At 43.5% G+C, this 12,046-nt stretch overlaps 1 protein-coding gene across 4 annotated transcripts in view; it reads left to right on the forward strand.

Moving 5' to 3' along the window:
• HDAC9 (histone deacetylase 9) overlaps window positions 1–12,046 on the forward strand; it is a 518,896-nt gene that overhangs the window by 256,857 nt on the left and 249,993 nt on the right. For all 4 annotated transcript variants that reach the window (XM_066626951.1, XM_066626953.1, XM_066626952.1 and 1 more), the window contains 2 exons: window positions 1,976–2,107; window positions 8,023–8,135. In XM_066626951.1, coding sequence (XP_066483048.1) covers window positions 1,976–2,107; window positions 8,023–8,135 — 245 coding nt within the window. The remainder of the gene's footprint in view (window positions 1–1,975; window positions 2,108–8,022; window positions 8,136–12,046) is intronic.

A 12,046-nucleotide genomic window follows, 5' to 3' on the forward strand; every position in this document is an offset into this window, starting at 1 on the left:
ACCAGCCTATCTAGACGAGAAGTGATGTCCGCAACCTTCGCACCAGGCAGGCAAGTCGCCATGCGGTCCTCACATCCGTCGCAAACCCCCCTCTCTATGTTTCTAATAATTGAATCCCCCACTACAAGAAGCCCCCGACCCCCCTCCCGCCGAGGAGTATCCTGAGTGCATTCGGATACGGGCCCGTCCCCTGGAGAAGGGGTCCCCCCAGGGAATTGTTTCCCTCCTCTCCAGGATGATGTCCTCCAGCCCCGAGACTTCCCCCCCGGGCAGCCGAGGAGCTGCACGCCTGAGGTTGGGACGAAGCCTGATTGTCCCTGGAAGTCTCCCCACAGTCCTCTTCTGCCTGTCTGCGCTTCTCCAGGTTGGCCACCAAGGCTTCAAGGGAGCAGACGCGTTCCCTTAGACCCTGGAGCTCCTTGCACCGAGGACACACCCATGACTTATGCCCCAGAGGCATATAATCATACATGTGGCACTCTATGCAGAACACTGGATAGCCCCCACCCTGCTGCTGGCTGTCTGACTGCATAGCTTTTTTGTTGTTGTTGTTTTATTTAGGGGTACTTTTAAAAACCCTACACTGGTTAGCAGCCCTCTTCTCAAGGAAAGAGGAAGGGCAGTTTCTGGGGCCCTGGCCTCCTCGCCCTGCTGCTGAACTTGCCCAGATGCTAAACTCTCGTGCCTTACCTGGCACTTAGTTCCCGAGGCACTTGGTTCCCAGAGGCCACACGCATCTGCAGAGATACAGTGGACAGAATACAGTGGACAGCGATACAGTGGACAGAACTTTAGGCCTGGGAAATGGCAGTTCAAGTTTGGACTCTGTCATGGACTTGTTATGTGATCTTTGGTCACATCCTCTCATCTGAGTCTCCATCTAGAAAGCACAAATAATGTTATAGTCCAACATTATCCTCTGCTGATGTGCAAGATTTAGGGCTGTCAGTGCAGCCTCCATCAAATTTCATGCCCCAGCAGGAGACCAGCCAGCCAGTATAGGTAAGTAAAGAAAAATGTGATTTCTCTCCACCTCAGCTGCCTGGGCACCTATGGACCTACTCAGATCTACACCAGTTATTTTGATGGGGTAGATCTGTAAGGGCAGTATTTTTCAACCAGTGGTACTCGTACCCCCGATCTTACTTGAGTTGGTATCTGGTGGTGCATGCGGGACCCCCAGACCACCACTGCCTGGCAGCGAGACCAGCAATGCAACACAACAAGCAGCAGGAGGCTTGGCTCATCAGGCAGAGTTCCAGCGTGTGCTTTTCAAACACTCAAAAAAACCTTCCCACCTGCCCTGAATCTCTTACTAGTGTTTGTTGCATTGTGTCTAGCCTCCCAATCTGGAAGTAACTGGTGATAACATCATCGCCAGTTACTTCGTTTTGTACTTCCAATAGGTGGGCCATGTGAAGTGGTACAGTGGGGGACAAACGTTGAGAAATGCTGTGTTAGGGCAAAGTGGGCATGTCAGAACAGGAGCTTTGGATCTGGAAGACGTTACTATCACCAAGATCTGCCGCCATCCCAGTCCCAACCCATTGGCCAGCCTAATTCCCATTCCCATTTGCTCCAATCTGTTCCCACCACCAACGTACCTGGATCAGTGACCAGTCTGCAAGGCAATGCTGATGGCAGGCAGCCTCCTGGACCTTGCACTGACAGTTGTACTCCACAGACCAGCAGAGAGATGACTTCTGTTGTGGACCACAGGATACACTGGCAGACTTCACAGTCTGCCAGTGTATCCCATGCGGCCCTTAATCTATTTTACAGAGTCATTGTGAGGGCGAACACAATAAAAAGTTAAAGCAATTTAATATAAATATTGTTCATGCAACCCTGCTGTGTGGTGGACTTGCCAACCGGCTTCAGGTATAAGGAAAATGAAAGGAAAAGTATTCCCGTTGTTGAATCCTACACACTTTTCTATTTTGTAATAATAATGTCTTGTTATTTCCATTCCCAGCCTCAGAGCCCAATCTAAAGGTTCGCTCCAGGTTAAAACAAAAGGTGACGGAAAGAAGAAGCAGCCCTTTACTCAGAAGGAAAGATGGAACCGTTATCTGCTCATTCAAGAAGAGACTGTTTGAGGTGACAGGTAATGAAGGACTGGGCTTGAGAGATTCTGTCCATACTGAGAAATTTGGGAGAAAAAAAATCAGTTGATTGTGTTTTGAGACCCATTGTTCTGTAGAGGTATACCAAAGTATTCAGATAATTTAGAGAGACCATCTTAAAACTGCTGAGATCTTTTCAAAACTGTTTTTACAGGTGATGCTGAGAAGTCATCTGTTTGTTCTGTTTCTGAAATTAGTGAAAATTCATATGTATGGGCAAAGCAGAGTTTTGGCACTAAACTTCATGTGGCAGGAAGGGTCCTTTAGGAAAAATTACCAATCATCATTCAGTAGCTCTCACAAGCTTAACATTTTTTTTTTCAGCTGTGTGTTCTTTTCGAAATGTTTCTTTGAAAGAAGAGATCATCCTAGTGTTAACTGAAATGTGTGAAAGTCCCAGGCAGATGGACAAAATAAACAGGGGTCATCTTTGTTCTTTCCCCATCTGGAAAAATTAACACTCAACTCCTTATGTGTTGCCCTGGCTGTTGGTCTTGTTGGGGGAGATTTGACATGTTTAAATGAAAGGATTTAGTCTATGGATACTTCAACACAATTTCAAATTAATGGCATCACTCTTCCTGACATACTTTGCATAAAAATATCGGGGTTGGCTATTTTGAGATTTGAAAAATGTATATACCTGTTTAAATATTCGATATCACATTTCCAGGTTTTGTGGGAAGCTCTACTCAAAATGTGATAAGTTTTAAACTCTTGGGCAGAAAGTACAATGTTTTGAAAAGTCGGAAAATACATGTCTAGCAATATGACAGTTTTCAGACCAGTTAGAATTAGTGGGGGGTGGTTGTTATTCAGGTTCTTATATTTAGGTTCTCATTATATAGATTATCATAGCCGGAGGCAACAGTACTCATAATTAAAATCTCTGAGTATACCGGTCATAAAATTCCAAAACAACTAGTTTTGTTTGATGAATTAAAAGCAATGTTTCATCTACAATCACTGTAGACATCATCAGGCATCCAAAGGCACACTCCACCATTCCAAGGCATGTCAACTTCCTGTTCTCTGTTTAACAGCAAAGGTTTTCCCAAACCCAATTGAGTTAATTGGAGGTATACAATTCACATGGGACTTCATCCTAATGTAATTGTAAGGAACACCTAAAGTGACAGTTTCCTTTAAGTCAGTACTACCAAGATTACTAAACACTTCCAATCATATTAAAAGATAGTACAGTTTTCAATTTCTTTGTTGACGTGAGACTTTATCTCACCGTATCCCTTCATCGTATCAACCTTATGCCAAAATTAGGCCACAAAGGGCACAATCCTAATCAAATTTCCAGCGCTGGCATAGGTGTGCTAGTGGGGCATGTGCTGCATTCTGCAGTTGGGGTGCAGGCATAGAGGCCTCCTCAAAGTAAGGCAATGTTTGTTCCCTTATCTCAGAGCTGCATTCCCATTATCTTGGTGTTGGAAAGTTGGTTAGGACTGCGCCCAAAGACATTCTTAGTGCATTTCCCCATTATGACTTTATAGTTCAATTGATTTGTTCTCTTGGGAATCATTTCGGTCAATTTCACTTGTGTTCTGCAATTGAACATTTCTAAAGATCACTTGATAGCCTGCACCACACCTGAAATAGCAGGGTGGGCACTAGCAAAATTGTAACAAATTGTAGCAATGTCTACAAAAGATGGGTAGAAGATGAATTGTTGCCTTCTTTTCTGTAACTCTGGTATCCATCTGTCAACAATCGTATGGTATTTTCAGCGAACTAAAGTGAAAGCTCCCCCTTTCCCCTTTAACAAAACATGCAAGATGCTCTGCAGCAAAACAAAGTAAGATATAACCATTAAAATGCTATGCTAAGATGTGTCACGACTCAGGCCTTTCCCTCAGTTCACTGAGAGAGATGCACTGCAAATGAGGTATTGTTTTTTATGAGTTCCTCGTATAAAGGCTGGTTCACAACGGAGTCCTCCAGGGGTTTATCCAAACAGCCTCGGAATGGCAGTAGGCCTCATGAATTGATGACATGTTATCATGACCTTTGAGAGTCCAGTATCTCTGTCACGCTGATCACTCACAGAGGCTGCAGGGAATGCAGCCAAAGGTACTTCCTTTTCCTCTGCTCATTAAGAATTCTCTCTCAGTGTCCTGCCTGCCACTGAGTAAGTTGCCATCTTACTCAGGAAAAATACTGTCAAGTAACAAATTGCACCTTTTGTTTATTAGGGGGAAAAATTCAGTTTTAAATTGGAAAAAAAAGAAAGCGTAAATGTAATTTATTTGTCTTATGCTTGGAGACGGAAGAAAACAGTGACAAAGAAATAAAAACACATAGCACCGCTTTTGGCACTTCTCATTTTTGTTTAAAAAAAACAGCCCAAATCTGTGAAAAAATAATATTGTTTTATTTATTTTTTATTTAATGGGGGTGTTATGGGTAATGATTATGGTTGTGTCTGCTGACACTGTACCACCTATATCACCTACCTAGTACATTTAAAGCAATTATAATTTATAACTATAGTGTAAATTTTGAATAAAAACACATGACACCACTTTTGGCTCTTCTAGCTTTGGAAAACATTGAAATCCACAAAAAAAGAAAACTGCAGTCATGGAGGCCTCCTCAAGGTAAGGGAATATTTGTTCCCTTACCACAGAGCTGCATTGCCCTTACCTCCGTGCTGGAAAGTTGGGCAGGATTGTGCCCCAAATTGTGCCCCAAATTGGATGGTGAGGGAGGGAAAGGGGAGATAAAAGGAGACTTAGAGATGGCAGAGAAATTAAATGAGTTCTTTGCATCTGTCTTCACGGCAGAAGACCTCGGGCAGATACCGCTGCCCGAACGGCCCCTCCTAACCGAGGAGTTAAGTCAGATAGAGGTTAAAAGAGAAGATGTTTCAGACCTCATTGATAAATTAAAGATCAATAAGTCACCAGGCCCTGATGGCATACACCCAAGGGTTATTAAGGAATTGAAGAATGAAGTTGCAGATCTCTTGACTAAGGTATGCAACTTGTCCCTCAAAACGGCCACGGTACCAGAAGATTGGAGGATAGCAAATGTCACGCCTATTTTTAAAAAGGGAAAGAGGGGGGACCCGGGAAACTATAGGCCGGTCAGCCTAACATCTATACCGGGTAAGATGGTGGAATGCCTCATCAAAGATAGGATCTCAAAACACATAGACGAACAGGCCTTGCTGAGGGAGAGTCAGCATGGCTTCTGTAAGGGTAAGTCTTGCCTCACGAACCTTATAGAATTCTTTGAAAAGGTCAACAGGCATGTGGATGCGGGAGAACCCGTGGACATTTTATATCTGGACTTTCAGAAGGCGTTTGACACGGTCCCTCACCAAAGGCTACTGAAAAAACTCCACAGTCAGGGAATTAGAGGACAGGTCCTCTCGTGGATTGAGAACTGGTTGGAGGCCAGGAAGCAGAGAGTGGGTGTCAATGGGCAATTTTCACAATGGAGAGAGGTGAAAAGCGGTGTGCCCCAAGGATCTGTCCTGGGACCGGTGCTTTTCAACCTCTTCATAAATGACCTGGAGACAGGGTTGAGCAGTGAAGTGGCTAAGTTTGCAGATGACACCAAACTTTTCCGAGTGGTAAAGACCAGAAGTGATTGTGAGGAGCTCCAGAAGGATCTCTCCAGACTGGCAGAATGGGCAGCAAAATGGCAGATGCGCTTCAATGTCAGTAAGTGTAAAGTCATGCACATTGGGGCAAAAAATCAAAACTTTAGATATAGGCTGATGGGTTCTGAGCTGTCTGTGACAGATCAGGAGAGAGATCTTGGGGTGGTGGTGGACAGGTCGATGAAAGTGTCGACCCAATGTGCGGCAGCAGTGAAGAAGGCCAATTCTATGCTTGGGATCATTAGGAAGGGTATTGAGAACAAAACGGTTAGTATTATAATGCCGTTGTACAAATCGATGGTAAGGCCACACCTGGAGTATTGTGTCCAGTTCTGGTCGCCGCATCTCAAAAAAGACATAGTGGAAATGGAAAAGGTGCAAAAGAGAGCAACTAAGATGATTACGGGGCTGGGGCACCTTCCTTATGAGGAAAGGCTACGGCGTTTGGGCCTCTTCAGCCTAGAAAAGAGACGCTTGAGGGGGGACATGATTGAGACATACAAAATTATGCAGGGGATGGACAGAGTGGATAGGGAGATGCTCTTTACACTCTCACATAATACCAGAACCAGGGGACATCCACTAAAATTGAGTGTTGGGCGGGTTAGGACAGACAAAAGAAAATATTTCTTTACTCAGCGCGTGGTCAGTCTGTGGAACTCCTTGCCACAGGATGTGGTGCTGGCGTCTAGCCTAGACGCCTTTAAAAGGGGATTGGACAAGTTTCTGGAGGAAAAATCCATTATGGGGTACAAGCCATGATGTGTATGCGCAACCTCCTATTTTAGGAATGGGTTAAGTCAGAATGCCAGATGCAGGGGAGAGCACCAGGATGAGGTCTCTTGTTATCTGGTGTGCTCCCTGGGGCATTTGGTGGGCCGCTGTGAGATACAGGAAGCTGGACTAGATGGGCCTATGGCCTGATCCAGTGGGGCTGTTCTTATGTTCTTATGTTCTTATGTTCAGAGAAAAATGAAGGAACTTGTTATTCCAAAAATACACATAATAACATCATAAAAGAAATTTATTGTTGGCTTTCCACCAGTCTTCTGTTAGATCTGAAGGTCACATGACAGCATACGTATTTATATACTGTATGTACGTAATATGACTATTCCTGTGCGTGTTTCCTGAGAAGTATCACTGAGTTCAATGAGACTAACAGCCCAATCGTATAGGCATGATACACTGACGAATCTTGCGATACACCAAGGTATTTATATACCGCCTTTCATGGTCGTCAGATTTCTCCGCAGACTTTATTTCAAGGTGGTTTACACAGGCAGGCTATACTAAATCCCTATAGGGATTTTTACAATTGAAGAAGGTTCTGTCTTTCAAGAACTACAACATTTCAGATGGATCCTTTTATTATCTGGTATCACATTCTGGCCTCCAGTTTTCCTCCCACGAAAGCTGACAATCCTTCATATCTCACTTGAAGGGCGGCCAAAGAGCAGATGGAAAAAACTCAGCTCAGCTTGTCAGCTGCTTCAATGCCGGTGGCCTCGAACTGGTAACCTTCAGCTGTTATCTTCAGGCAAACGGAGGCTCTACCCTCTAGACCAGACCTCCTGCCCAGTGTATCACACAATACAACATTTCCTTGGTCTCGCCCCCATTTTGTGGCTGATTAGTAACAGCATGACAGCCAGGAAGCCCTGCTCTACTAGTAGGAGACTGCAGATCACCTGCTAGAGCAGTTAAGGTGGTGGCAGGGACAATTGGGTGGAGGAGCTCAGCAGCAGCGCAAGCTACAATCCTGCTCCCTTTTCCCCTGCCAGACATGCCCCTTGACTCTCCTCAGATTGAAGCCTGATGAATAGTTGGCATGGGTCAGAGGACACCTACTGGAGGCCAGGAGGCCTATAGCAAAGTAATAAAGATTTTTATTCTTCTGAGTCATCTGGCCACCCCCCACCCCACCCCACAGCATGAAGTGTGTGCTTCATCAGTGGTGCAGCGTGCAAAGGGCAGGCAGGCGATGGGATGGGGCTGTTACTCCTGGTATATAAGTTTATTCACTATCCTAATAAGTTTACAATCCTTTTACACACTTACCTAAGAGTGAATTCTATTGAACATAGTGAGACTTACTTCTGAGTCATCATGTCTAGGATTGAACTGTTAGTTGTTTAGTGGCAAGACTCTAATGATACTTTCTTTTTGTTATGGTTCACTTTTTAAATAATGGTAGTAAATAGAGAGAGAGAGAGAGAGAGAGATGTCCTAATTACTGCAAATGCTTATTTTTAATATTTTTCCTCTCTCTACCAGAATCATCGGTCAGTAGCAGTTCCCCAGTATCCGGCCCCAGTTCACCAAGTAACGGTCCTTCGGGAAATACAGAAAATGAGACCTCGGTCTTGCCATCTAATTCCCAAAGTGAGGTAAGAGCAGAAGTTCTTCTTTGGCCTGGAAATGGTTTCACTCTCACAAACTGTGTTAAAGGCCAAAAAATCAGGAATAATCATAAACATACAAATGTAAATGTAAATTTACAAATGTAAATTTACAAATGTAAATGTAAATGTAAACATACAAATGGCGCGATACCATAGTTCTTTCGAGACTGAAGGTTGCCAACAGACAAATGTAAATGTAGGAAAGATGCAACAAGCTATTTAGAGCAGTGGTTCTCAAATCTTTTAGCACTTTTTAAAATGACTCCTTATCAGGCCCACCTAGCTTTACGAAACTTTTGAAAAAGGTTATCATGAATTCATTAATCAAGTTTTTTTTGCAAATTTATTTATTTATTTGTTTGCAAAACCCTTGATCCATTTTGCATAATAAGGCGGCCCTAATGAATACCATCAAGGCTGAAGGGGTTTAGTTATGTGAGTCAGCCGTCACCTGCTCCCTCTACATGTCATTGATGGACTTAGGAGGGAAAAGCACACCAGAAAAAAGACATTCAAACATTTATCTCCCTATATTAACACAAACTTGCAAACTGCAGGAGCTCAGCTCTTTACAGGGCAATTATCAGCTATCTGTTTTTTTGAATAGCCTCAGGGCTTGAGGATTGCTGAGTTTTGTTTTTTTTCTTCTAGGCCTTAGAAGGCTTTCTGAGGCCTCCAGAAGGCCTAAAAACATCTGGTTTTCCACAAAAATCAGAAGTGATGTTTTTAGGCCTTCTGGAGGACTCAGACCTACAGGGGTTCAGGGAAATCACGCACAGTCTCTCCGGCCCTCAGAAACCCTAAAAAGATCACTTTCAGTTTTCTCTGAAAGTGACATTTTTAGGTGGGGAGGGGGGGAACATTTTGATGTCCTGGCTCTGGACAGCACAAGGTTAGGATCTCAATTGGGTGGTAACAATGGTCTGTATTTGGGAAGGAAAGAGCAGCGGAGTGGTATAGATCTGGCTTCCAAACTTCTTCTACAGCTCAGATTTTGATCTGAATTCTGCCTGCTCACCCATCTATGCCCCCACATTCAAGCCCCCCCCCCCCCCCACAATTCCTTGTCTATCTTGTTATTGCTCCAGTAGCTTCTCTTTCTGTTTTCCCATTTCTGGTGCTTGGCACATTGCAATGACTGCCGGATGGAAAAAGCGCTGGGAATTGTACATTTCCAGCACTGTTGGCATGGAGAAAATGACAATTCCCAGTAACCTTTGCATGTGGCACACAGTCATCACAGTATGCTGGCCATCAGGGAGAGGAGGAAGGAGAAAAAAATCCATCCAAATGCCTTTCACTGCTCCTGGAGCCACAGGAAAGATAAGTGCAACAGGGAAGGGGCTTGGAAGGGACACAGATAGTGAACATGTTGGAAAAGGGCATGGTGGCTGTGTATTAATGAAGGGGGATTCAGACAGGGTCAAACTAGACCCGGCTGTGTTCCCATTTACGTCACTGAGGGTGCAAAAGAACTGAAACAGACTGGTAATTGGATTCTGGGGGGAAAAATAAAAAGTGCTTTTGTCAAAATATTTTTTTTTTCTCCAAGCACAGTTTAGAACTCAACTGGGTGGAGTTCATCCAGCACTTGTTTTCATGAGTTTTCAGGCATTAATAGTGCAATCCTATGCATGCTTACTCAAAAATAAATTCCATTGAAATCAAGGGGGCTTACTTCTGAGCAGTCATGCATTGGCTTCTGTAGTAAGGGTACTTAACTAAGGATATTCAAAATCCATAGGCAGGATTCCATATCCCCTTCCATAATTACTAGAAACAAGAATTTTGCATATGAGAAAGTACATCATCCTTGTTTCCAAAGGGATGCTCACCAAGTGATTATGATCAGAAACGGGCATTTCTGTGACACTTTCTTGCTGTCACACTGCATGATTTAGCTGCTGCTCTTGCTGGTATGTCAGATGAATTTAGTGCCAACAACAGAGACACCAAGTACATATGTTATGCCTTTTATTGTGGCATTATACAACTTCATTTAACGTTTTTCGTATTTAAAGCACATTATGTGCAGAATGTCACTTAATATAGAAAGATGGTGAGATGTTAAAATCAGATAATGTCACTAAGCAATATTGCTGAGTTTGTGGATAATGGTCCTATGTGGTTGCAATCCTCAGCATAAATACCTGCATGTAATTTCCACGAATTTCCAAGGAAATGATCTGCAGGTAGCCATATGCAGGATTGTGGCCCTTGTAGAAGAACAACAACATAAGGGAAAGTAGTTTGTCAGATATGGAGCTAATGGGATAATTTCTTCAGGTCACTGGCAGGACAGTAACCTCTGAAGACTGGGAAGCCCAGTTCATTTTCCAACAGTGACTTTTCCTAATAATGAATTAATTGTGTGTATGAACTCTGAACCTGAGGGCAGGCATGTGACCTCTTCACACTGATAAGTAGCTTCTCTGTGGCCCAGAACAACCCTACTCCCTAAAAGGCTACATTGATAGCTAACATGTGGGGGGTTTAAACTCATAATCTTCTGCATGGAATATCAGGAAGTTCAGACTTTGCAGAAGGCAAATCCATACAATGATGTTCTCGGCTCAGAAAGTTTAATCCAGATAGGGAAATAATAATTCTGCAGTATACGTTTATGTCCCACATAAATCTTCTCAGACACCAAATTTTCAGGGAAGATACCACAGCATTTTGCAACATTTTCAGAAGGCGAGTCATAATATTTGGCATAGAGCTTCTCTGAAATGGTGCCAGAATTACAGTACACCCTCCTCTAGGAAAACGTTGGCTGACCTATCTGGTATTCTGCAAATTGTTAAAAGTGGAGGTGCAGGTTTTTTAAAATGGTGTTATGGTTGGGCTAAGCAACCCACTCTTCTCTAGAGTTGCTAGGAATTACATGGCATTGGGTTCAAGTACCATTTTAATATGTGATTGATTTTGAACTGTACATTGTTGCATCCTCATTTTTTTTAAGGAGGGGGGGTGGGGAGAAAAGGAAAATCCCGCATAATGGTGGCTGGGTTGGTAGGTGCTCCTTTTATGGGACAGGAGGTAGGAAAGCACTGATGACCACCAGTGTCTCTTACATGGTTGCTGTTTACTGCAGGACCGCTTCAGGTTGGCTAGGTGAGATATAGTGCTTGGATATACCTGCTGCCCACTCAAAAGGAGAGGAAAGGAAAGGGCAGGCCATAAAGGCCTCCCCCTACCCCAAATCTGGAGCTTGCCTTGATTTGAGAAGAGGCAAAGTTTGCTCGGAGACTTGCAAGATGCTCCACATTCACTCAACATTTCTCCGCTGCTCTCTTGACATTCCCAGTCATAAAATATTAGCCTTGCACCCATGAGCACAGAGATATTCTCCAAAGGGTGCTTTAAAACTGGAAGTTCAAAACTGGAAGTGCCAGTACAGCAAAAGCAGCTCATTGGCAGAAATCTTAGAAGCTGAAACCACTGATTTCCACTTGTGGCTCCACTCAGAAATTTCATTAGGTCTCTAGCTACTTGATAGTTAACGTTGTGGTCCTGCGGGTTGGAAATATTTTTCCAAGGACAGTACATTTGATTTGAGTAGGCTCTATTTTGCTTGTTTCAGAGTAGCTAAACAGTGTGGAATTTATTTGTAGTAGGCTACCTGTCTCTCAAAGGTTAGCTATCAAATCAGCTCTTCCTCAGACACACAAAGTACAAGTGTTGCTAATAATAGATTAGTATGTTCAAAAGAATCATACACTATGTCACTGCTTTTGCTATAACTCTGCCTGATGCACCCTTTTGTAATTTTGTAATGGTTGTTGTGACATTCGGCACAGAGCGTAACTTTCACATTTAAGTGGGTGTGCGAAGCTGTACTTTTCATGACAGCGAGTAACAATAGGGGAAAGGCAAGTTATTATGACAGGAGA

Source organism: Tiliqua scincoides, chromosome 5 (assembly GCF_035046505.1).
Source record: "Tiliqua scincoides isolate rTilSci1 chromosome 5, rTilSci1.hap2, whole genome shotgun sequence".
Taxonomy (NCBI): Eukaryota; Metazoa; Chordata; class Lepidosauria; order Squamata; family Scincidae; genus Tiliqua; species Tiliqua scincoides.